This window comes from Carcharodon carcharias, chromosome 6, assembly GCF_017639515.1.
Source record: "Carcharodon carcharias isolate sCarCar2 chromosome 6, sCarCar2.pri, whole genome shotgun sequence".
Classification (NCBI taxonomy): domain Eukaryota; kingdom Metazoa; phylum Chordata; class Chondrichthyes; order Lamniformes; family Lamnidae; genus Carcharodon; species Carcharodon carcharias.
In genome coordinates this window covers 106,330,957-106,357,185 of record NC_054472.1, presented here as the reverse complement: position 1 = coordinate 106,357,185, position 26,229 = coordinate 106,330,957, and the positions used below count along the sequence as shown (strand labels likewise).

Genomic DNA, 26,229 nt, shown 5'->3' with positions numbered 1-26,229 from the left:
ACAGGATTAAAGGTTCAAGATCCAAGAATAGACAGTTCGCAAGTAAATGACTTTGGAGGAGTTGTTTCCCCCCAGAAATATACACAGAATTAATTGTTGGATCTGCAATTTTAAAAAAGTGTTTCCAATGAAAATTAAAATTCTTTGGAATTATTTTGTGGAATTATGGCATAGTATGCACAAAATTGCACAGTAGTATTTGCGATGCTGTTCCTCAAAAAAACTTCTGTACCACTAGGGAAAGCATGGTTACAAATTATTTTCAAGTGGAATGCAAACTGCAAGGAAGAATTTAATACAGCCTCCAAAATGACCAACTGAGTCGAGAGAGCATTAAATTGATTAGTATTTTAGAAATTAGCTTTGTATTTGATGATATTTAGAGAGCCATCTCCTGCTCTCTCAATACTATTCTCACCAAACTACTGACTATCCAACTTCCCTTGCTGGCTCCCATGATTGCTGACATTTGTTAACATTTCTCTCGCCTCAGATTTTGGATCCCTCCTTCAAATCAGTTGTCACCATCCTTCTCCTCAAAAAAAATCTTATATGATGCTCTATGTGCTTTTGGGGGAAAAAGCCTATATTATATGTTGATCCCTTTAAGAACTAGGTTCTTCTACAAGATGATTTCTTGTAAAAAGCAACTTTAGTTTGGTAATTTATCATGCGGCCGAGGTGCTTGGGAGATAAACAATAGGAAAGCAAAGGGTATGCAAGTAGAAGATTCCTGTGGATGGTTCAGTTTTCAAACGGTGTGGTTTAGAACAAGCTACTTGCAGTGAGCAACTTTTTTCAAGCAGAATTCAGTTGGAATTCTGCGTCTTGGCTCAAAAGGTTTAAAACCATTGATAATTGAAGGATTCTACTAACAGTTGGACTTCTCGGTGTGACCAAGCTGAGAAGATAGAGGGTGAGCAGGCGTGCAAATGAGCCAGTGGCGAACAAGCCAGCAGGTGAGTGAGCAAGAGCAAACAAGCAAGAGATAAGTATCTGACTTGAGAGTTTTGGGGGTATAAGTCAAATGGATGTAGGAGGAAATTTGAGTTAAGAAGTTAGGTTGAGAGATTAAATAACAGTGTTCATTGTACATTAATATCTTTATGTAATGACTAATGAAGATAAGAGTATTCATGCTCTTTGATTTTTGTATATTAAAATTCTATTGTTTTAAACAGTGAAACTTGTGGTGTCATTGTTTCATCAATACCTGAGTTTTTCAATTTTCCAAAAAAAAATTATTACTGGTCGCTACTGAGATCATAAAACTTTACCACAACTTCCGTGCAAACTATAATGTCACTTCCCAAATTAGTGCTCATCTTTCCCATCTTTTCCATGTCAAATCCCTTCAATCAGACTCCCACTCCTGCCATTGTATCAAAGTGGCTCCTAAAGTCAGAAATGACATCCTATGTGACTGTGACAAAGGAAAACTATGGGCTGGTTTTCACAGCTCCCCAACCCACGGAGTCAAGATAACAGACCAGGTTCCCGTAAAATGCCATGGGAGTTGTGTTCATCACCTATCTGCCCGCCCTGCCGCAATTTCCAAATAGTTGGAGTGCCGTCAGTGTGAGATGTCCATGCCAAGCATCCTGATTGCATGGGCTGGTGGTGGGCAAGATTTATTGGGGGTGAGGGAGAGAGCGGGTTGCTAGAGAAGGCTCCCCTTCCACAAAGATCTTGTACCCCATTCCCCTCCTATCTCCTTCTTCCCTGCCCTGTCCACCCCTGCCCTCTTTGCCTAGTTTCACCAAAACCATTCCCTGCTCCTCAATGTTGAGGACTGGCTGCAATCCCAGCAATGGCCACTGCTTCTGGTCGTACTGGTGGGACCAGAGAGCAGCCAACCTTTTGATTGGCTTTCAGTTCTGGGAGGCTGGACTTCCTCCACAGATGGGGCAGAAGGCCTGGCTCATGCCAATTTATAGCCTGGCAGCCATTGAGTAGCTGCAGGGAGACCTTCCAGAATGAAGGCAAGCCCATTCCTCACTTACTCACAAAGGGGAACTCTCATACCCCATAAAATACAACCTTATACCTCTCTCCTTCCTTCTTGATCTATCTGCAGTCTTTGATACAGTTGATCACCCTATCCTCCTCCAACAGCTCTCTACCATTGTCCAGCTGGGTGTAACTACACTAGCCTGGTTCCATTCTAAAATACCTAAGCATACCTAAGGAATCGTCATCAATGGCTTCTTTCGCTATTTCCACATCACTATCCCTGGTGTCCTCCAAGGGGGGTGTCCCATCTATCCTTGGGCCCCTCCTATTGCTCATCTACATGTTGCCCCTTGGTGATATCATCCAAAAACAAGGTTGTTTCCACATATAGGCTGATGACACTCAGCCCTACCTCACCACCACTTTTATCAAACCTTTGTCTCAAAATTGGCTGCTTATATTATCGCTCTATAAATAAAGTCCAAAATTTCCTCCAATTAGATATTGGCAACATTGAAGCCATTATCTTTGGTCCCTGAGACAAATTCCCCTCCTTCACTACCAATTCCATCCCTCTCCCCGACAAGTATCTGAGGTCAAACAAGATTGCTCACAACCTCAATGACACATTTGGCTAAGACAAGCTTTCAACCACATATCTGCTGTCATTTATTTCCACCTTTGCAATGTTGCCCATGTCCACCTCTACCTCAGCAATTCTTCTGTTGAAACCCTCATCAATGCTTTCTCATGCACACCTGGCCAACCTCCACATTCCTTCCTCGCTAAACAAGAAATCATCCAAAACTTTGCTGCCCATGTCCTAACTTGTACCAAATGCCGTTCACCCACTAACTTTCTTCTCACCAACTGGGAGCCAGTCTAGGTCAAAAAACAGCTCCATTTTGAAATGCTCATTCTTGTTTTCAAATCATGCCATTGCCTGGCCCCTCCCCATCTCTGTAATCTCTCTTCCAGCCCCACAAGCCTCTAACATTTTTGTGCTCTTAATATTGGCCTCCTGACCATCCCCGATTTTAATCACTCCACCACTGGTGGTCATGCCTTCAGATGTCTCAGACCCAAGCTCTGGAATTATGTCCCTCAACCTCTCTTTCCTCCTTTAATTTACTCCTTAAAACCTATTTCTGTGGCTAAGCTTTTGGTCATCTGCTCTAATGTCTCATGATGTGGGTTGATATTTTTTTCTTTGATAATACCTGAGTGAAGCACCTTGGGATGTTTCAATATAATAAAAGAGCATTATAAATAGATGTTGTTTTTGCTAATCCTTAAATTCTCCCTTGCTTTAAAACAAGAATTATATTGTCATAGCTGTACTGTACTTGGTAGGTCAAAACAATATCTCAGCGTATTGCCACAAGAATGTAGTGTAATTACATCCTTTCACAAAAAGTTTACACTTACAAAACATGGAATTTATGCAAAACCAAGCACAAAGAAAACAGTTCCACTTAATGGATATGTATCCAAATCTTGGGGGAAAGAAAAATCAGATTTTAATGGAGCTTGGGAGAAAAAAAGGTCAAGGAAAACTCAGATCACACTTACTTACAATACTTACTTATCAAAACTATCACTGTTTTTTATAAAATTGTCCAACTTTTCTGTGGCGTAATCTACTACATCAGCATGAATCTCAATTCCATGGTTTATCCCAAAAGGGCCTAGAAAGCAAAGGATAAAAAAAAATCAGAAGATTGCAAACCTTAATAAATTGAAACAATCTCTTTTTACAACATGCATCTGGATGAGAAAGGCCAGTTAATGTATTTACTTTATGAATTCAGAACAAATCCATAATTTTAAATAATTCCAAAAAAAACCCACCTTGACTCAGTGCTAGTGTGTTCAGAGTCAGAGATTGTGGCTTCAAGTGCCACTGCAAGGCTTGAGCAAATAACCCAGATTGGCATTCCAGTGTAATACTGAGTGAGAACTGCATCATTAGAGGTCTTTTTTTATGTGCTAGACAGTAAACTGAAGTTCCACCGGTGTTCTGAGGTGGACTTAAAAAGATCCTAGGAGACTTTTTGAAAAAGAGTTGGAAATTCTTCAGGTTTTCTAGCCATCTCTCTTTCTCAATAAACACCATCAAAAATACATTAAATTAGCCAGGAACAAATGTGCTGCTGCCTACATAACCACATTGGCTAAACAATAAGCTTTTATATAAGATTATTAATTAGTTATTAATGACTTTTAGCACATTATTCTGCTCAGGCCACCTATGAAAATGTAACACTCTTTCTTGCCTCACTCCACTGCACTGTCCTAATGTCTATTCCTTGTGTTGATAATTTAGCAAGAACATTGATATTAATCCTAATATTGCCTTTCACCAGCTTGAACCAATACACACTTGTCCAACTATCACATTGTAATTTGAAGTAGACTTATTTTTTCTAAACCATTTACGATTGTATACTTCAACGGGGTCACTTATCAATTACTTCCTTTCAAGGTTGAAAAAAATGAGGTATCTATAATCATTCCTCATAATTAATTTGCTCTGAAGTTAGGGATCAGTCTCATTGCTCTATCACACCTCCAGGGTTTGAATGTCTCATCTGTACTTTGTTGATCAAAATTAGGCATTGTACCCAGATGCAGTTTAACTACAATACCCTACAGTTTCAGCATGATATCCTCAGATTTGTACGTTGTGGACGTAGCTTACTGTTTTTAGCAATTTAGACTTCAGACAAAAAACAATTTCTAAATTTACAGAGGACGTCAATTTTTTTTTTCAGGGGCGAGGAAGCTAGTTCCTACAGAAGAGAATTGTATCAAATTACAAGACAACGTGAATAAAAGTGCATAATGAGCACATAATTGGCAAATGAATTTCAATACAACCATAAGATATAAATTCTTGGTAAAACAAATAAGGTCACATATTGCTAGGAAAGTAAGAATCTAAGTGGGATAGAAAAACAGAATCTGGGAGTAGAAATAGATAGATCACTAAAAAGTAGCAACTCAGGTTAAGGTGATTAAAAGTAAAGCAAATCAAGCTCTAGGGTTTATTTATAGAGCAACAGTATTGAAAAGTACAGAAGTTACGCAAAATCTCTATCGAACCTCGGTTAGACCACACTTGGGAATACCGTGTACAGTTTTGGTTGCCATGTAGTACAGAAATGTAAAAGCAAAAATGGTTTATAAGGGTGGTAGCAGAAATGCAACGTTATATCCAGCATGAAAGCATGAATAGACTAAGTCTCTCTTCTCTTGAAAACAGAAGGTTAAAATTATAAAAAGGTTTGACAGATTAGACACGGAGTGGGTGCTTCCAATTGTGAGTAAGAGGATAATTAGAGGTTACCAATATAAAATAGACACCAATAAATCAAATTGGGAATTCAGAAGAAACTTCTTTATCCAGAAAATGGTGAGAACATGGAAGCTGATATCACAGGGAATGGGTGTGGCAAATAGCATAGATGCATTTAAAGGGAAAACAAAAACAGAATTACCTGGAAAAACTCAGCAGGTCTGGCAGCATCGGCGGAGAAGAAAAGAGTTGACGTTGAGTCCTCATGACCCTTCGACAGATGCTTATTTGTCCCTACAACCACACCAACCCCCTCCACTTCTCTCCCCCCACCCAAACCCCACTCCTCCACCTTAAACCAGCTTATATTTCCCTACAACCACACCAACCCCCTCCACTTCTCTCCCCCACCCCAAACCGCCCCCCCCCCCCCGCCCCCCGCCCCACCTTAAACCAGCTTATATTTCACCCCTTTCTTGGATTCACTCAGTTCTGTCGAAGGGTCATGAGGACTCAAAACTTCAACTCTTTTCTTCTCCGCCGATGCTGCCAGACCTGCTGAGTTTTTCCAGGTAATTCTGTTTTTGTTTTGGATTTCCAGCATCCGCAGTTTTTTTGTTTTTATGCATTTAAAGGGAGGCTAGATAAGGATATGTGGGAGATGGGAATAGATGCTGAAAGAGCAAGATAAGCAAAGACAGGAGAAGACTCAAGTGGAGCACGAACACTGCATGGACTGAAAGAGCAGAATGGCCTGTCAGTGCGCTGCATTAGCTTTGTAATTCTATGTACTCATTTTATTGACTATTGTTATTGCTTCACTATGACTAGTCATAAACGTTCTGTCAGGTTCCTGGGGTAACTGTGGTAGACAAAGGAGGGTAAACCATTGTGTTAGCTTCCCAACGTCTTTTCTTAAATAGTTTTCCATTTCAAATGGAGCCCTAAGCCTCCTACGAATTTTCTTCCACATTTCCCCCTTTGTTCTGTTAGCAGGTAGTTCTGAGATAGTGATTTTCTTATTTGCCCATCAGCTTCCTGACACCACTAAATCAGGCAACAGTTTCAGGGAGGTCTCCTACAATTATACTACCTATGTTCCTATTTACTCTTTTCAACACCTATACCAATATGTTACACTTTTTTCATAGTCTAACGTTCAGACTTCAGTTTCCAGTTGCCACAATAGCCTGAAGTTCATAATGTTTCCAATGTTTCTGGCATTCATGAATATCTCTTGGTTTTCAATGCCTGCCTACTACTGATAACTGGTTTTATGATTACTCTGTGTGTTCCACCTCATCGGCTGGGTAGCGTCCAACCAATCAGCATAATTTGGGATCCAATGTTCTACCTGCTCTTCTCTTTTTCTCAACTCATCCCTCAAAATTAAAGAAACTCTTTACTCAAACATTAACTCCTATGAGTATTTCTTAGCATATGACTTGCTCCAACCCAAGAAAAGTATCTAACTTTCTTAAGGAATTGTTAGAGTGATTACAAACATGCTCATTTAGTGTATCCATTTTTTTTAAAGATCAAAATATTGGTAGGAGTTGGGTGGGGTGGGGGGTTGGTGGTGGGATTTGAACCTTGGTTACCTGAACATTTGAGATTGTAATGAATAAAACATTATTGATTGATATTAGCACCACTTTTAAAATAGAAGCCCAGGTTAAGTAGGATCTAATGGGGATTTTCAAAATAATCAAAGGTTTATGAAAGATTGAAGCATTCAGCCAAGACTAATATGTGTGGCCACCTTAAAACTGTAACCTGATTTAGTGGTGCCAGGAAGCTGATGGGCGAATAAGAAAATCACTAATTCAGAACTACCTAACAGAACAAAAAGGAGGAAGAAATTATATTCACGTAAAAATGGTTAATAAATCATGGCAAAAATGTGACAAGTAGCTAGTAATGCAAAAACTATAAATATTATTCAAAACAGAATTAGATAAGTATCTGAAAGGGAATTCATTGGCTACAGGGAACAGAGGAAATGTAATTAGAAAGTTCCCACTGAAAAGCTGGCACTGCCACAATTTGCTGAGTAGCTTCCTTCAATTTTATTGTAATTTTTTATAATTTCAATGAATCAATACGCTTTCATGTTTTATTTATACATCAGAAAAATTCAATAAAAAACCAAGTAATCAAATGTGTTTGTTGTTCTGTTATGCCAACTCTGGAAGGCATGGTAAATTATTTAATTCAGTAATTTACAATTAAAATTTTAACAAGTGATCAAATAAATACATAACTCAGCGTACCCAAACTTTTTTTCTGCTCTGACCCATTTTAATGCTTCATTCTTGATATGACCCCAGGGTGAAAACTGAAGGGTGTGGGGAAGAGTGTGGTTCAACAGGGTGGGGATTCAAACAGCAGGGAAACAGGCATAAAAAATAAGACCACCATTTTTCAGGCTCTGTTGGTATCAACAATCGCTCCTCAAAGCTCAATGGATTAGGCCACACCCATAGGCAAAAATAACACAAATTTAAAAGGACCTTGCAGCCAATGCCAGTTCTGCCAAATCTCAGTCTCCGCTCCACAGCCACTATTGCTGCCTCAGAGCTCATGACCCAAACTGCTCTCCCAGCGACCCCATGGGGGTTGTTATGATCTAGTTAGGGGCCTCTAACAGGCAAACTGATCGAACACACCACTGGACATTACGTAGCATATGCAACCAAGACAGATCCTACAGATTTCTCAGTGGGCACTGATCAAATTTCTGGAAGCAACAAATTTAGGTCAATATCAAAATAGCCTTATGAAAGAGTTTCTTACAGCAATCATAAACACTCAAACTTGGAAAGCCCTATTGATAGTGTGGCAACAGATTAAGAACTACCAAATGTGATACAAGATTCCATTGTGTATTAAAATCTAATATTTCATCCATTCTTGGCTTCCTTAAACTAGGATAACATCCCTAATGTAGTGGAATCATTAGAGACTAGTGGTCACAATATAATTAAATTTAATTATTTGGTAATGAGCAAAAATAAGAGCAGGAACAAAAACACATATTTCAAAACCACACGTATGTTAAGATAAAAGTAGACAACAAAGAAAAGCAGTGCTCAGAGAGGAGTAGGGTCATTTTTTTTGAATATGTAAATCTGCCGAACACCACAGAATTAAAGCTTAGCTTGATTGGCTTCCTTGAAACCATGTGATTTTAGTACACAAAAAATTGTCATGTCAGGGATAGGCACTGCCACATGCTATTTCCTACCATTCAATGCAGCTGTAGAGCTAATTTATTCTGATATGAAGTGAAAAACTTAATGAAAGTGTCCATAAACTCCTAAACCTATAGCTGTGGGGCCCTGTTATCTCTTACCAATTAAAAAACCTATACCAAAGAAGATCCAACAAGATAGATAATCCACCATCCAAAAGGTACAGAGTAAGGGATGACAGGGGTCCCTACAGAAAATACAAAACATCCACTGCCAGACAGTCGGGCCCATAATGTTATCATGCACAACAAATCAACCGATTAATAATAATGCATTGCAAGCATGCGCAAATTATTCTAGGTAGCTGCCTTACAATTGTAACTGATTTAGCGATACCAGGAAATTCTAGGGAGTGGGTTGGATTTTCAACTTCACTATTGTTCTTTCCTGAAAGATGGTACCAATGTAAAATGCCCTCCAGTCACCATTTATTCACAGCTCAATTATTAGCATGCCTTGGATCTTTATGCTTTGGAAAACAAATAACAGGCTCAACTTTTGAAGACACTCAATTTTGGTGTCACAGCAGCTTAAAGCTCTGAATGTTGTCACAGTGAACTCGTTGCAGATAAAACACAGGAAAAATTATTTTACTCATGAATCCAGAGCAAAACAGCCAGCTTGATTGGCACCCCATCCACTACTTTAAACATTCATTCCCTCCACCATCAGTGGCAGTGGTGTGTACCATCTATAAGGTGCACTGCAGCAAATCACCAAGGCTCCTTTAGCAGCACCTGCCAAATTAGTGACCTCTACCACTGTGAAGGACAAAGGCAGCAGATGCATGGGAACACCACCATCTTTAATCTGCTCCAATTCACACACCATCCTGACTTGGAATTATATCTCTGTTCCTCCACTGTCACTGCGTCAAAATCCTGGAACTCCCTCCCCAACAGCACTGCGGGTGTACCTACATCATATGGCTTGCAGTGGTTCAAGAAAATAGCTCGTCGGCACCTTCGCAAAGGGAATTAGGGGTGGGCAATAAATGCCAGCACAGCTAGTGATATCCATATACTGTGAAAGAATTTTAAAAATTGTTGAAACTGCAAATCATGTACTCAGACATTAGAACAGACTGGGAGCAAGGATTATATTTCCTCTGGCCGGGGCGGGGGGGGTGGTTGGTGTGTGTGTGTGTCTAGGATAAAGGGTCACAGCCTCAGGATATGGGGTAGGCCATTTAGGATTGAGGATGAGAAGCTTCTTCACTCAGAGGGTAGTGAACCTTTGGAATTCTCTACCAGAGAAGGCTGTGGAGGCCAAGTCACTGAATATACTTAAGGAGGAAACAGATAGATTTCTGGACTCTAAAGGTGTCAAGGGATATGAAAAAAAGCACGGAAGTATGGTGCTGAGATAGAGGATCAGCCATGATCATATTGAGTAGTGGAGCAGGCTCGAAGGGTCGAATAACCTACCTGTTCCTATTTTCTATGTTGACAGCGCTCATATACGTTTTGAGCCTTTTCTCCCTTATTTTAAGTACTTCAGATTTTTTTTTAATTTTTCGTAATTCCCATAAGCAAGATTCCCATAAGGAAGTCCCCTTTAGCAAAGAACGACGAACAAAAAACCATGCTGTTAACTGCTTTAGCTGCTGGGACTCTGCGCCTGCCCAGAAAGGTGTTTACTCCAAAAAGCATTACAACATCATACCTTGGTTTTAGTTTATTAGCTATCAATGTATTGAAGAGATAAGTGAATAAATATTATTTATAACACATTTACATCTTGTGCCAATCAGATTCTTTATTTTTCAATAAAGTATCTAAGTACCAAAAGGTTCAAACTGACATGACTCAACTCAGCTTGAATAGTTTCAGCTTTTTAAATACCCTTGAAAACAGTTGCCTGGGCTTTCACGATTTCAATTAACTGCAAGATACATTCAAGAGTAGCTGCTGGTCATACATTCTTGGACAATTCACCTGGTGTGCATTTGTTTGAATGTGCCTTGGCTGTTTTCCTCAGTTAGAAAGCCAGACCAAACTGTCCTCAACAGCTGCATCAAATTAGGCTGAGACATGGAACTTAACCACAGTGGGATGTTAAAACTCTTTGGCCTAGATTTTCATATCTGGCTGAATTTCTGCCAGATTGCCAGCAGGCAGATCTTCTGGGTTCAGGTTCACTTAAATATTTGGGGGATGCTTGGCAGTATTTCTGCATGCACCAGATCATGCATCTCCGATGAAAGGGAAGGAAATTGTTGCAACAACAGCATAAAGTGACTCTCAGCCCCAAGACAAAGGATACCTATTTTTCCATGGCACTTTACCTCCAACCCAAAAATCAGCTATTATGGAGATAGTCAATCTAGGTCTTTATTTTTGGGAATTGCCTTTACTGCACATTTGTTTTATATTCACAAGCAATAATGAGTTATCCACCCTGAGAGAGTAAAGTTTGGTATTGCTGCCTGTCGTAGAGAAGATTGCTGCAAGAGAATCCTTGCAAAAACATTCTCCTCCCAAACCATAACCAAAGATCTAGAGGTTAAGCCCGAATATTGTTTACCAAGAAATGGGAGAATGCCAGAAAAAACACCAACTAAGATGATACTTCTAAAGTATCTCAAACAAGCAGAAGCCAAAGACAATATACTAGTGTAGTGATTGTTACTGGACTAATAATCCTGAGGCCTGGGCTAATAGTCCCGAAAAAACAAATTCAAACCCACCATGGCAATTTAAGAACTTGAATTCAGTTTTAAAATTCCAGTAATATAAAGCTGGTACCAGTGGGAAAAAAAAAGTAATTATGAAACTCAGATTGTCACAAAATCCCAACTGATTCACCAATGTCCCTGAGAGTAGGGCAGGGGGGCTGAATTTTCAGCTGAACAGGCAGGATTGGAGGTGGACATGGGGGCAAAGAGCAGCATACTGCTTTGCCATCATGTTCCCACCTCCAGGCCATTTTCAGAAGAGGCTGCTTTGGGGAGGGTGGGGGGGTGTGGTGAGGTGAGGGCGTTCCCCATGCACATGCAACAGGGTAGGCTACCTAAACAGCCTTTTAAAGGCCACTCTCCTGACACCGACTGGAATTTTCCAGTTGGCATCAGTGAGCCCTTGCTGAGGCCAAAACTTGGCCGATAAATGGAGGCAATCTCCTGGCAGCAGACCAGGGAGCAAGTGCTCCATTATAGCGCCTACTGGTCCTTCAACCTCAGGAGCCAGTCATCCTTAATTGGATGGCAAACGCATCATCTGCCACTAATTGATCATAATCTTGAAAATTGCTCTGGAACCAAGCATCAATGCAACATGACGTCTGGGCCCAGAAATGGTCCCAACATCAGGATCCCGATCTGTAAATAGAAATTCAACCCTTGCTGTCCTTACCCAGTCTGTCTACAGATGAATCCAGTCTTACACCAACATGGATTCCATTGTGGGATCACCTTCACTACATGGACTAAAGCAGTTCAAGATTGCCTGCTATCTTCTCATTGCAATTAGGGATAGGCAACATGTTGGCCTTGCTAGCAACACCACACTCACAGATTTTTTTTAAGAATTCACATATAATTTCAGGCCTGAATATACTTTTGTTTCCTGCAGTAAGGATATCAAATTTTGTGGCACTGCAAGCAGATCTAGAAGCAGGAAGCCCTGTTCAATAGTTTGGAATAATGCCTTCAAATCCATTGTGTCTTGCTTGGGTGAAGTCTTTTTATAATTCGCACAAAGAAAAGTTCCTAGATTGCACTGAATATCTGCTTCTTGACTATGCCAATAACCACCTGCTAAGGACTGTTAAACCAGATATAAAGAAAAATGAAGGTGCATCTAACCGGAGACAAGGAACGCATTCCATGTAACACCTGCGTGCTTAATGCAAGCTAAGTATCTTGTTCTATTGGTTTTGTATTTGATATGAAGCCCAAGAAATTGCAGTGCCAAATTCTGACCCATATTTTCAATCCTTAAGATCTGTAATGACAAGAGTCACCTGAACATACTATTTGAATAACATTTAAGATACAAACTTTCCTCTTCTGAGAATTAAATAAAACAAGTATTTACATAGTGCTTTTAAGGTAGAAAAGATAAAAGTGCTTAACAGAAGCATAAATCAAAAAAGCTGGAGATAAAGGTGGGGATATTAGAAGTGCAGCCAAAAGCTTGGTGAAAGGTTTCAAAGGGAGTTTATGAGTGGAGGAGAGGAAGGTGAAGCAGCAGAAGAGCTCACTGGGGAAAATTCTAGACCTGGGGCTGTAGATCTGAAGGCACAACCACCAGCGATGGGGCAAAGATTGTCCATACGTTCACAGAGAGAAAGGAGGATAATCTATAGGAAGCCAGAGTCAGATGAGCACAGTTCAGGGACAGGTTGTTGGGCTATTGAGGGGTGGTGAAGAAAAGTCAAGATCGATGATGACAATTTTTAAGTGCTGCAGGACTGGGAAGCACTGCAGGTCACCAAAGACACCAGTGAAGGGTAAGAATGACTTGGTGTGGAACAACAGCTGGCCAGTTGAACTTTAGATAAGCTGAAGTTTCACAGGTTAGACATCGAGAGGCAGCTAAAAAAGCATTAAAATAGTACCTGGAATACCCTGAGATCTAGTATCAGATGAAGTCCTGTGTATTTGTGGGAGCTACAAAGTACTGGGAGAAGAGATCAGCATTCTTTTGCTCAGAATGAGCTCTTTCCATTGTTCCCAAGGGCAATAGTTTGCCAATTTTGGTAGACAATACCACCACCATGAGAAAGCCTATAAATAATTCTATCAGTTCATCTCACAAAAAGAGGACAAGGGTGCCTGGAACTTCCAAGAAAGCTAAATTATTAGACATTGTTTCTCAAGCTGCCACAAATTGCTGAAAGCAATTCTAACCTATGCATGCCATTCCCTGCCAAAATCCCTTCAACTACGTACATCAGCTGAGAGAATCATTGTGCATGGAATAATATCCATGGGATATTGCACATCAGGGATACCTTTAGATTATTTGTTCAACTGGCAAATGTCAAAAGATTCAGGCTGGTCATTCTATTTTTAGGGCAGCCAATTTTCATACATCAAATCAAGGAATTTTGGCAATGGCATGTAAGGGCATAGTGGCAATGTCATTGTACTAGGAACTAGAGGCCCAGGCTAATGGTTCAAATCCCACCATGGCAGCTGGTAGAATTTAAATTCAATTAACAAACCTGGAATTAAAAGTTAGTCTAAGACCAAAAACCATTGTCAATTTTGTAAAAACTCATCTGGTTCACTAATGTCCTTTAGGGAAAGAAATCTGCCATCCTTACCTGTCTGGCCTACATGTGACTTCAGGCCTGCAGCAATGTGGATGACTCTTAACTGCTCTCTGAAATGGCCAGCAAGCCACTCAGTTGTATCAAATCACTACAAAGTCTCAAAGGGATGAAAGGGCTGCCAGCATTGACCTGGAAATAACGGCACACTGCGCCCTGTCAACCTTATAAATAACTTCTGGGTGCTTTTGCCAAATAGGGACAGCTGTCCCACAGACTAGTCAAGCAACAGCTGTCATAGTCATAGTCATGGAATCATACCTTACAATGTACCAGATACCAACATCACCAGCCCTGTCCCACCAACAGTACAGACCCACCTGAAGTGGTGGCACAGGGGCATACATTCAGGAGGGAGCTGCCCTGGGAGCCCTCAACATCGACTCGGCTCCATGAAGTCGCATAGTATCAGATCAAACAAGGGTAAGGAAACCACCTGCTGGTTACCACCTTTCGTCAGCTGAGGGGGGATGGATCACTACTCCACCATGTTGAACATCACTTAGAGGAAGAATGGAGGGTGGAAAGGGCATAGAATGTACTCTAGTTGGGGGTCTTCAATATCCATCACCAAGAGTGGCTCAGACCAAGCCCTAAAGGACATAGCTGCTGGACTGGGTCTTCAGCAGGTGGCAAGGGCACAAGAGGATAAAAACCTACCTGACTTCTTCCTCACCAATCTATCTGTCACAGATGCGTCTGTCCATGACAGTATTGGTAGGAGTGAGCACCGCACAGTCTTTGTGGAAATAAAGTCCTGTCTTCACATTGAGGATGCCCTCCATTGTGTTGTGTTATGTTGCACTACCGTCATGCTATATGGGATAGATTTCGAACAGATCTAGCAACTCAAGGCTGGGTATCCATAAGACACTGTGGGGCATCAGCAGCAAAATTGGATACAACCACAACTTGTAACCTTATGGCTCAGCGTATCCTCCACTCTACCATTAGCATCAAGTTGGGGGGTCAACCCTGGCTCAATGAAGAGCACAGGAAGGCATACTTAAAAAAATGAAGTGTGAACCTGGTGAAGCTACAACACTGAACTACATGCATGGCAAAGAGCAAACGCAGCATGCAATAGACAGAGCTAAGACAGAGTTAAGTGATCCAACAACCAACAGAGCAAATCTAAGCTCTGCAGTCTTGCCACATCCAGTCGTGAATCATGATGGACAATTAAACAACTAAAAGAGAAAGATTCTCCACAAATATCCCCATCTTCAATGACAGGGGAGCCCAGCACATCAGTGCAAAAGACAAGGCTGAAGCATTTGCAGCCATCTGCAGCCAGACATACCGAGTGGATGATCCACCTCAGCCTCCTCCTCTGGAGGTCCTCAACATCAAAGATGCCAATTTTCAGCCAATCCGATTCACTCCACGTAATATCAATAAATGACTGAAGGCACTGAATATTGCAAAGGCTATGAGCTCTGACAATATTCTGGCAAAAGTACTGACGATTTGTGCTCCAGAACCTGCCACGCTCCTAGCCAAGCTGTTCCAGTGTGACTACAACACTGGCATATACCCAGCAATGTGGAAAATTGGCCATGCATATCCTGTCCATAAAAAGCAGGACAAAGCCAATCCAATTACCGCCCCATCAGTCTACTCTTGATCATCATTAGCAAAGTGATGAAAGTGTCTTCAACAGTGCCATCAAGTGACACTTAACACAGCAACATGCTCACTGACACTCAGTGTGGGTTCTGCCAGGACCACTCAACCCTTGACTTCATTACAGTCTTGGTCCAAACATAGACAAAAAAGCTGAACTCCAGAGGTGAGATGAGAGTTGACATCAAGACAGCATTTGACTGGGTGTGGCATCAAGGGGCCCTAGCAAAACTGAAGTCAATGGGAATCGGGGAAAAATCTCCACTGGTTGGAGTCATACATAGTACAAAGGAAGATCGTTATGGTTGTTGGAAGTCAACCAGCTCAGTCTTAGAACATCACCGCAGGAGTTCCTCAGGGTTGTGTCCTAGGCACAACCATCGTAAGCTGCTTCATCAATGACCTTCCTTTCACAAGATCGGAAGTGGGCATGTATGCTGATGATTGCACAATGTTCAGCATCATTCTCAGGTACTGAAGCAGTCCATGTTCATATGCAACAAGACCTGGATGATATTCAGGTTTGGGCTGATAAGTCATAAGTAACAGTCATGTCACACAGGTACCAATGACCACGTCCAACAAGAGATCACCTAAACATCTCTCCTTCACATTCAATGGCATTATCACCACTGAACTCCCCACTATCAACGTCCTGTGGGTTGCCATTGACCAGAAACTGAACTGGGCCAGCCATATAGATACTGTGGCTACAGGAGGTCATAGGCTGGGAATTCGGCAGAGCGCAACTCACCTCCCAACTCCCCCAAAGCCTGCCACCGTCTACAAGTCAGAAGTCAGGAGTGTGATCAAATATTCTCCACTTACCTGGAGTGCAGCTATAACAACACAAGAGGTTCGACACCATTCAGGACTAAGCAGCCTGCTTAATTGGCATCCCATCCACCACCTTAAACATTCACTCATTCCCTCCACCACCAAAACACAGTTGCAGCAGTATGTGCCATATACAAGATGCACTGCAGCAAACTTCTCAAGGCTTCTTTGACAACAATTTTTTATGCCCATGACCTCTACCACCTAGAAGGGCAAGAGCAGTAGGTTGATGGGAACAACAACACCTGTAAGTTCCCCTCCAAGTCACACAACATCCTGATTTGGAACTATATTGCCATTCTTTCATTGTACTGGGTCAAAATCCTGGAACTCCCTTCCTAACTGCACTGTGGGTGTTCCTACACCACATGGACTACAGCAGTTCAAGGCGGCTCTCATCACCACCTTTTCAAGGGCAATTAGGGATGGGCAGTAAATGCTGGCCTAGCCAGCAACACCCACATCCCATGAACAATTTTTTTTAAAAAACACTGATTTGCCTTGGGGTAAGGGGTGCCTTGAAACTTGCTGTTGAGGTTGGTGCAAAAAACCTTCCAGAATTGAAAACATCTAGGAGCAAGCATTTTGCAGGTATGGTTGACATGAGCATGATAAACCTAAAATAATGAGCAATTAAGCTCCTGTACTAAGTGCAATCTTAAAGCCCATGCCAAACGTGTCAGCAGCCAAGTTTAGGTGGCAAGCAGGCATTTAAGACATCAAGCATTCCCATTGACAGTGAGCTTATTACATTTTTGGATGTTAAAAGCCTTAGGCAGAAGTTAGTGTAAACATTTCATCCCAACTTGTAGAATACACGTTATTTCTAATGTAGACAGCATCATATAATTGCAAGGGTTACTATTACTGGATAATAATAGTCTATTATGGTGGGGGGTGTGGGGGCAGAGGGGTGGGGGAAGGTGATGAGTAGGGGAAAAAGAAGAAATGGGAAAATCCACACCATAGTGAGTGTGTTTATCTAGTCGCCCAAATTCTTTTATTTCTGCCCATTTTCTTTGTTTGGTCCCTTTATGACTGCTTTGTAAATTATAACGGGCGCAATTACAGTTGAAATACCGAGTGACATTTATCAAAAAGAGTACAATCTGTTCTGTAGCTGCAATTATTTTTATGAAAAGTACCCTAAAATGTGCAGCAATTAGTCTATTTTTGGGTGTAACTTCCGTGGAGTGGCAAATCAGTCAGATTGCCACTCCGCTTCGAGGTCCTTACCCTGAAATGCAGCCACACCTCAGGCTGGGTTCAGTAGAGCAAGTTCCCAAGGCTTTATGTCAAGGGCAGCTAAGTCGAAGGTAAGGAAGACACGTCCTCTTTTTTATAGCACTAAACCTACCTGCACTATGGGAGCTGAAGGCCCAGCCACTTTTGGAAGGCAGAGAGAAGGCAAGTGTGTAAGGTGAGTGGACAGAATTGAAGGGGGGCAATGGGGTGGTAGGGACTGTCAGTAATATAGTTGCCTAGGAGTTAGAAGTGCTTTTTAATTCTTCTCACTTTTTCTGGGTAATTATTGCTGCAAGACAATCAGAGCCATCCGAAGTTTACAATTTACATTGCAGTTTCAGATGGTACCCACTGCAGGGCAATTGCCCAACAGGAGTTTGAAAAGTAGGGAAAATCCCAAGATATTCTATAAGTATTTCAATGGGAAGAGGATAACCAGGTAAAGAGTAGGGCCCATATGGGACCAAGGGGGCAATCTATGGGTGGAGCCAGAGGACATCGCTAGAGTGTTGAACGAATACTTCATGTCCGTCTTCACTCAGGCGAATGAGGATGAAGGTATCGAACTCGGGGAGAGAGACTGCAAGGTTCTTAAGCAAATTGATATAGGAAGTGACAAGGTATTGGAGGTGTTGGCAGGTTTAAAAGTGGACAAATCTCCAGGTCCGGATGATTTGTGTCCCAGAGTGCTGAGGGAGGCAAGGGAGGAGATTGCAGGGGCTCTGACCCAAATTTTTCATTTCTCTCTGGTCATGGGGGAGGTGCCAAAGGACTGGAGAACAGCTAACGTGGTTCCACTATTTAAGAAGGGTTGTAGAGATAAGCCAGGGAACTACGGGCCAGTGAGTTTCAGTTCAGTGGTAGGGAAACAATTGGAGAAAGTTCTGAAGGAGAGTATCTATCTCCACTTGGAGAGGCAAGGTTTGATCAGGGATAGTCAGCATGGCTTTGTCAGAAGGAGGTCATGCCTAACAAATTTGATTGAATTTTTTAAGGAGATGACCAGGTGTGTAGATGAGGGTAGTGCAGTTGATGTAGTTTATATGGATTTCAGCAAAGCCTTTGACAAGGTCCCACATGGGAGACTTATGAAGAAGGCAAATACACATGGGATACAGGGTAATTTGATAAGATGGATTCAAAATTGGCTTAGTTGTAGGAGGCAGAGGGTGATGACAGAAGTATGTTTTATTGACTGGAAGCCAGTGTCCAGTGGCGTACCACAGGGATCTGTGCTCGGTCCCCTATTAATTGTCATTTATATAAACGACATAGATGACTATGCGGGGGGTAGGATTAGTAAGTTTGCGGACGACACAAAGATTGGCAGGGTGGTTAACAGTGAGGTGGAGTGTCTTGGGCTACAGGAAGATATAGATGGGATGGTCAAATAGGCAGATAAGTGGCAGATGGAATTTAACCCTGAAAAGTGTGAGGTGATACACTTTGGAAGGAGTAGTTTGACAAGGTAGTATTCAATGAACGGCATAGCACTAGGAAGTTCTGAGGAACAAAGGGACCTTGGCGTGTGTGTCTCTGAAGGCAGAGGGGCACATTAGTGGGGTGGTGAAAAAGGCATATGGGACACTTGCCTTTATCAATCAAGGCATAGATTACAAAAGTAGGGAGGTCATGTTGGAGTTGTATAGAACCTTAGTGAGGCCACAGTTGGACTACTGGGTGCAGTTCTGGTCGCCACATTATAGGAATGATGTGATTGCACTGGAGGGGGAGCAGAGGAGATTCACCAGGATGTTGCCTGGGATGAAACATTTAAGCTTTGAAGAGAGGTTGGATAGACTTGGGTTGTTTTCGTTAGAGCAGAGAAGACTGAGGGGGGACCTGATCGAGGTGTACAAGATTATGAGGGACATGGACAGGGTTGAAGGGTCAGTCACAAGGGGGCATAAGTTCAAGGTGAGGGGCAGGAGGTTTAAGGGGGATGCGAGGAAAAACTTTTTTACCCAGAGGGTGGTGACGATCTGGAATGCACTGCCTGGGAGGGTGGTGGAGGCAGGTTGCCTCACATCCTTCAAAAAGTACCTGGATGAGCACTTGGCACATCATAACATTCAAGGCTATGGGCCAAGTGCTGGTCAATGGGATTAGGTAGGAAGGTCAGGTGTTTCTCACGTGTCGGTGCAGACTCGATGGGCTGAAGGGCCTCTTCTGCACTGTGATTCTGTGATTCCTGGGCAATCACCATGCAATCCTTACATGGGGATTTCCAGGGGTGGGGGGGTTCCCCCAGCACATCTTTAGGTTACCCACTGGGTACAACGCTGCACAGCTCAAAGGGCCATTATTTCTGAAAACATGAGTTCATACTTGTCAGTCTCAATGTCTTCATTGCCAAGAACAAAGCAAGTTTATGCCAAGTTTATGCAGCAAATGAAAAACAGTAAGAGTGAAGTTCTGATTATCATGTAAGGAAAGGCAACAGCTCACTTCAAGCTATATACTCAGTTGCAATAAAAATCAATTCTCTGCATGCAACTTGAGCCTGTAAACTTGAAGCATTTGAAAGGCTTGATTGGCAAACCAAAGTAGCTTCTGATCGTACAATAACAAAAATAAAATGCATACTGGCCACAAACTCCCCACAGGTCTGATAGTTACCTCCAGAAATCTCATGCATTATTTTCTAACTTTCCATAGGGGAAGAAGCCTCGATAGCCTGATTTTATGCAGTTGGGGATTTATGCATCAATGCAATGTTGAAGCCGACACCTCAATTCTGGGACCCAATGTCAATTTGTGCTTAAGCCATGTGGCAAGGTGATTTAAACAAATAACACAAGAAACAGAAGAGACATCTACCTGGTCGGACACAAGGCCTCCATGCCCAAGAGAGCACCTCAGCCTCGTTTCCGTCACCGCACAAAGCTAACAGCCAGTCTTTTTGCTTTCTGTATTGTTAATTGCTCCATCCAAGGTACCCAAAATATCTCCAGCAGTGCTAGCCTGAAAATTCACAGAAGAACTGAACATGTCTGCCAACTCATTCACTACAGCTGCTCCTCATATTCCAGACAGAACCATAATGGAATTCCTAATAGAAACAAGTGATACTTCTGAAATATGCTCACCTCTCAGCAAAATACTAGTAGTACCAGCAGCTCTAATACTTATGAAATTCCACACACAATAAGGACTGGATGGGCCACAGTAACCAGCCTCCAAGTCATACAAGAACAGCAAAGCAGCAATATGGATTAACAAGTATCCTCTTTTTACCATAGAGAAAATGATCCTTGTATCAAATAGCTGCTTTGTACTGATGATATATGGTTAAATAAGTATCATACTATATGTACTGTGCTCTCCTGCATTAACATTCCTTTCACCTGCCTTCCACACGGAAGAGAAGTTTACAGAAGGGCCACTTAAATATCACTTTCCAGCTCTCAGCAAACATGGGACACCCACAACAAGCTATTGAACAATCAGGCAAGCCAAACATCACATAAAAATGGGATTTAATCAATTAGCAAAAAAAAACGTTGAGTAAACACAGGAAGTTTGACCCAAATTGTAGAGAGTGGGTCAAGACTAATTTTTGATAGTTAATGGTGTTTGTTTGCAATAACTGGCTGGCCTAGTTTTATTGGCAGCCTTTCATTAGATGCGAAAGTACTGAGAGATTATACCTATTCGTAACTACTGAACAAGACCGAGAGATAACTATCAGGAAAGGCTGAGTAGGCTGGGTTTTTTTCTCTGAAAGGCTGAGGGGTGACCTAATGTATCTTTAAGATTGTGAAAGGATTCAGTAGAGTAGGCAGAAAGAGGTTTGCACAAAGGGTAGTTGAGGTAAATAGCATTGATGCAGTTATGGGAAAGATGTATAAACGTACAAGGGAAAAAGAAACAGGTAGTTATGCTGATAAAGCTTGATGACGACAGGTGGTAGGAGGTTTGTGTGAGTCTAATCACTGGTGTGATCCAGTCTTCTGTGCTGCACTTTCTATGTAATTCTATGCAATACTGGTGACTGGGAGCAATTTCTTTTTGATGACTGGCAGTTTTAGAAATCATACCTGTATTTACTTTGGCTGTTTGTGTTGACAAGATTGAGGACTTGATTATACAAGGTAAAGGTCAGTGAAGGCAGAAGACAGCTGAAAGAACACAGTGCAGCACTGAAGTATTGGTGAATTAAACCTACTTTAATGCTCAAGTATTTTGGAGGATAACAGAATGGTTACAGCACAGGAGGCAGTCATTGGTCCATCGTTTCTGTGCTGGCTCTCCAATGGAACAATTTATCTCGCACCACTCCATGCCTTCTCCCTGTAGCCCTGCACATTCTTCTTTTTCAGGTAACAATCCAATTCCATCCAAAAGGCATCAATTGAACATGTCTCCATCACACACTCAGACAATGCACTCACCAAGTGAAGTTTCGCCATGCCTCCATTGCTTCTTTTCTCAATGAACTTAAAGCTGTGCCCTCTTGTTCTCGATCCTGCTACCAATGGAACAGTTTTCCCCCATCTATTCTGTCCAGACCCCTCTAGATTTTGTACATCTCTATCAAATCTGAAGATTTGATCAATTTTTGAAGATGAAGGATTGAAAATTTAGGATTCCCACACAGTTGGCACAAGTGTAATGGAGTGAAACTCTTGCCCTCTGCATCCATGGACTCCATTCCAAATTGTGGGGATGAGGTCATTTTTACAGCCTGTGGAAGCCACTGCACTTGCAAGCCAACATCAGAGGACCCAGTCTAATCCACTCTGGAAGGCACAGAGGTCCACAGGTTCTGTCAAAGGTCTTCTTCGATGTCCTCTCCCAGGCCAAGATTACACTCATTGTAAACAATTTCAAAATCCTAGGAGAGGTTGCAGCTGCATTTTTTCTTCAATAAAGGTAATCAAGACACTTCTGGATCAACAACCTAAGTCAGAGTTCTCTGCTGGTAAGACTCCCACTGATGCCTTGTAAGAAAGGGCTTAATATCCTGGATTTCCAAGGTAACCAAATTTCTAGACACACCCTCTTCACATTGGAGAAAGTATGCACAAGAACAATTGCCCTCCATACTAGTAGTACCAGCAGCTCTAATACTTATGAAATTCCACACACAATAAGGACTGGATGGGCCACAGTAACCAGCCAAACCAAATCAAAAACGGCCAACAAGAAAAAATGTAGGACATAATCAGGATCAGAACTTCAAGGGTAAGTGCCTAAGGCAAACAGAGTAAGTAGCAATTGTAATTTAGTGGAACAGTGGCATAGTGGTAACGTCACTGAACTAGTAACCCAGAGGCCTAGACTCATGCTCTGGGGACATGGGTTCAAATCCGATCACAGCAGATAGTGGAATTTGAATTCAGTTAATAAACCTGGATTTGAAAGCTAGTCTCAGTAATGGTGACAATGACAGTTATCTTTGTTTGTTGTAAAAAAGTCAATCTGGTTCACCATTGCCCTTTGGGGAAAAAAAATCTACTGTCCTTGCCTGGTCTGGCTTACATGTGACTCCAGACTCTCATCAATGTGGTTGACCCTCAATGGCCCTCAGTTAGGGGTGGGCAACAAATGCTGGCCTTGCCTGCAATGCCCACACCCCATGAAGGTAAAAAAAAAAAAGCCCTGCTTTTATTTTCTTCTAGATGGATTAGTTAAGATGGATAACAGAGTAGACGCAGAATCTCTCATGAGGGGAACACCAAATCATTGCGATCGTAGTTCGTACATGAACAAGTGTAGCAAATATTAGCAGTCAGGTGCCATTGCGGGAGTTCCAGAAGATAGAACAATAAGATCACCACATTCTGGCCAGATCAGGAACGTCAGATTAGGAAGGGAAATTATGGCAAGTATAGTAGAAAGAGTCCAGGATCTTGAGGAACTGTGACCAATTCTGGAACAGAAGTATGCCAACTCTTCCTCCAAAAGGAATCAATAACAGTATGACAGGTAAATTGAATTGGGCGGTATAGGTCAGCCACGGGCTGACTGAATAGCCAAACAGGCTCCAGGGGCTGAATGACCTCCCTCTATGTGTTCCTACATAAACCTGAACATAGCTGAGATCAGTATCTTCAGCCTTAGTAGGCTGGCAGGTGTAAGGATGCAAAATAATGCTGCAAGTGTACTCTCTTGCCAGCCCCTCAAAAACTGCTGCAAATAGAAATCAGTGAGCATCAGGTTGGCCTGATGAACTGCGGTTAACAGTTGGTCCTTTTGGGTTTTAGCTGCTTTAAGGTGAGGCTCACCTCAGATGATTCTACTGCAATACTTGAACCAGTCACTTCTCAATCTACTGCAACAGTTAGACCTGGAGGAAAAGCCAAAAGTTGGGTTTTAAAGGCCACTAGATAGGCAAGGATATGCATGGTTGAACAGGAAATAATTGAACTATATTTGTTGTACTACAGTACAACTTTCTTTGATCACATTTGTTCTGATTGATTAAATGAAGTAAACACAGAATGCTTTCAGCATGGTGCTCCTGCTAGAGCTGCTCAAGAACACATGGTTGTGTTGAAACTTCTGTCATGAAGGTCCTGGATCGTTTTCTGACAATGTCACCCCATTGAGTTGCTGCTGCCTCCATCCAGCATTAGGGAGCAGTTTGACCACAGTCCCATGTTGTCAAACATGTTGAACATAACTGCTTTTGCCTCCATGCACAAATTCTTTGGAATTACAAATGACACTGTAGAGTGTACAGCAGACAACTGTGATGTGCAAGATCATTACTGGATGTACTAGAGAGCTCCCACCAATTTAACCAAACATCCTGAAGTGTGCCTTCAGAGTACTGACAATTTGCATCACCACAATCTGGGTGATATCATGAACCACACGGTACATTAGCTGCTTGGACATTCTTAGGCTTTATAGTGGCATAAGGAACCACTAGTACAGAGGGTAGCAAAAGAAGCCAACTGGGGCTTTTTTAAAAATCATTCATGGAATGTGGGAGCATTTTTATTGCATCTTCCCAAGTAGCATGCACTCATATGTTCCTGGCAACAAATGCTGGCTACTTAAAAACAAAAAAACTGCGGATGCTGGAAATCCAAAACAAAAACAGAATTACCTGGAAAAACTCAGCAGGTCTGGCAGCATCGGCGGAGAAGAAAAGAGTTGACGTTTCGAGTCCTCATGACCCTTCGACAGAACTTGCGTTCGAGTGCTAAGTGAGCCCCATGGACATAGGAAAATTAGTCAGTCTGAAAGACCATATTACTCTCTCGAAGCGCCCGGTTCATAGTCAAATTGCAAAATCTGTGCTGATTTTGGAGAAAAAAGGCAGAGTGGCCAATTGACGACTGTCATATATGTCACTCAAAGCTGCTTAAAAGCTATGTACGGAATAGAATATATAGTATTACATTAACTTTTACTGCCATTTTTCTACAGGAGATCTAATAGAGGTGGATTGTAGGTCTGAGGTAACTCTCATGATGGTTCCATGCTAAAGCGATCAGTGGACACTACCGAAGAAGATAAAGAAGTCCTGGGACTTGGAACAAATCACTTGTTTGCTGGTGGGGCGGGGGGGAAGTGGGGAAAGCAAGAAGGTAGCAACAGGAATTAGCAGGGGGTCAAGCATGTCAGTAGCCCTAAATACCCAATTTCTTTCTGCATAGCACCAGAAACAAATCACAAGAAAGGAATTAAATATGACTTTTGTTTTGAAAAATACAGCATCCAACAATCTTTAGTACAAATTACAACATTCACCAAACTCAGAAGTCTTCAAATCAACAGAAGGCTTGATTAACTTTACAATCAACCATTGGTAACCTTACAACACAAAAATTCATTGCGTGCCAAATTCATGGCATTACCCAACCTCTCAGGTTTTAAAGCCATCAGCAAATATAGGGATGTTGCATCCACATCTTTGTGATGTATAAATAATTTATTTAAAAGAAGCTTACTGCAGAGGTCTGAAGAAAAACTTACAATGAAAAAATTGCACAAAGAATGAACAATTATTTCAGACAATCTTATTTTAAAATAATGCAGGGCTTTTGTTACATAAGCTGATTCTGAAGACATTTATGCCACCTCCATGTGTAATCAATCATGCAATATATGTTTTCAGCTACAGACTGCAATCTTTGAAGAAATACATCTTACACAGATGTCTATTTTTTATCTAGCTTATTCATAATACAAATTTCAATATCAAAGGAAGTGGCAAAACAGAATTTATCCAATGAATGAGCAAGTGACTGAAGATCGAGTAGTTCCCAAGTGCTGATGCTTCAAGCTAACAGAATAGGTCCAACCCATGAGGAGCAAAAACTCCTTTGGAACATTGGTTTGTTTGGTAACATATTATCTGTGCTTATTTATTGCAAACTTCAATACAAAACACGCCTCAATACACTAAACTATCAAATAGTTTCTCTCTTTTGAAGCTGGGAGGTGTAGGAAGGCAATTCCAAAGCTTGGATCTAGGCCAATAAAGACACAGCCACCAATGATGGAACAATTATAATTTGAAATGCACAAAATTAGAGTACAGGTATCTTGGAGGGTTGTGAGGTTGGAGGTGTTTACACAGAGAGGATGGGGCAAGGCTATGGGAAGGATTCATAAACAAGGATGTGAATTTTAAAATCAACATATTGCTTGACCATGAGCCAATGTAGGTCAGTGAGCATAAAAGGGCTTGCTGCAAGTTAAGACATAGGCAGCAGAGTTTTGGATGACCTCAAGTTTACGGAGGGTAGAATGTGGGAGACCAGCCAAGAGGGAGCTGGA

At 41.7% G+C, this 26,229-nt stretch overlaps 1 protein-coding gene across 8 annotated transcripts in view; it reads right to left on the bottom strand.

Annotated features, from left to right (window-relative positions):
- pcmtd1 (protein-L-isoaspartate (D-aspartate) O-methyltransferase domain containing 1) overlaps nt 1-26,229 on the bottom strand; it is an 84,167-nt gene that overhangs the window by 28,500 nt on the left and 29,438 nt on the right. For all 8 annotated transcript variants that reach the window (XM_041189539.1, XM_041189543.1, XM_041189542.1 and 5 more), the window contains one exon: nt 3,539-3,641. In XM_041189539.1, coding sequence (XP_041045473.1) covers nt 3,539-3,641 — 103 coding nt within the window. The remainder of the gene's footprint in view (nt 1-3,538; nt 3,642-26,229) is intronic.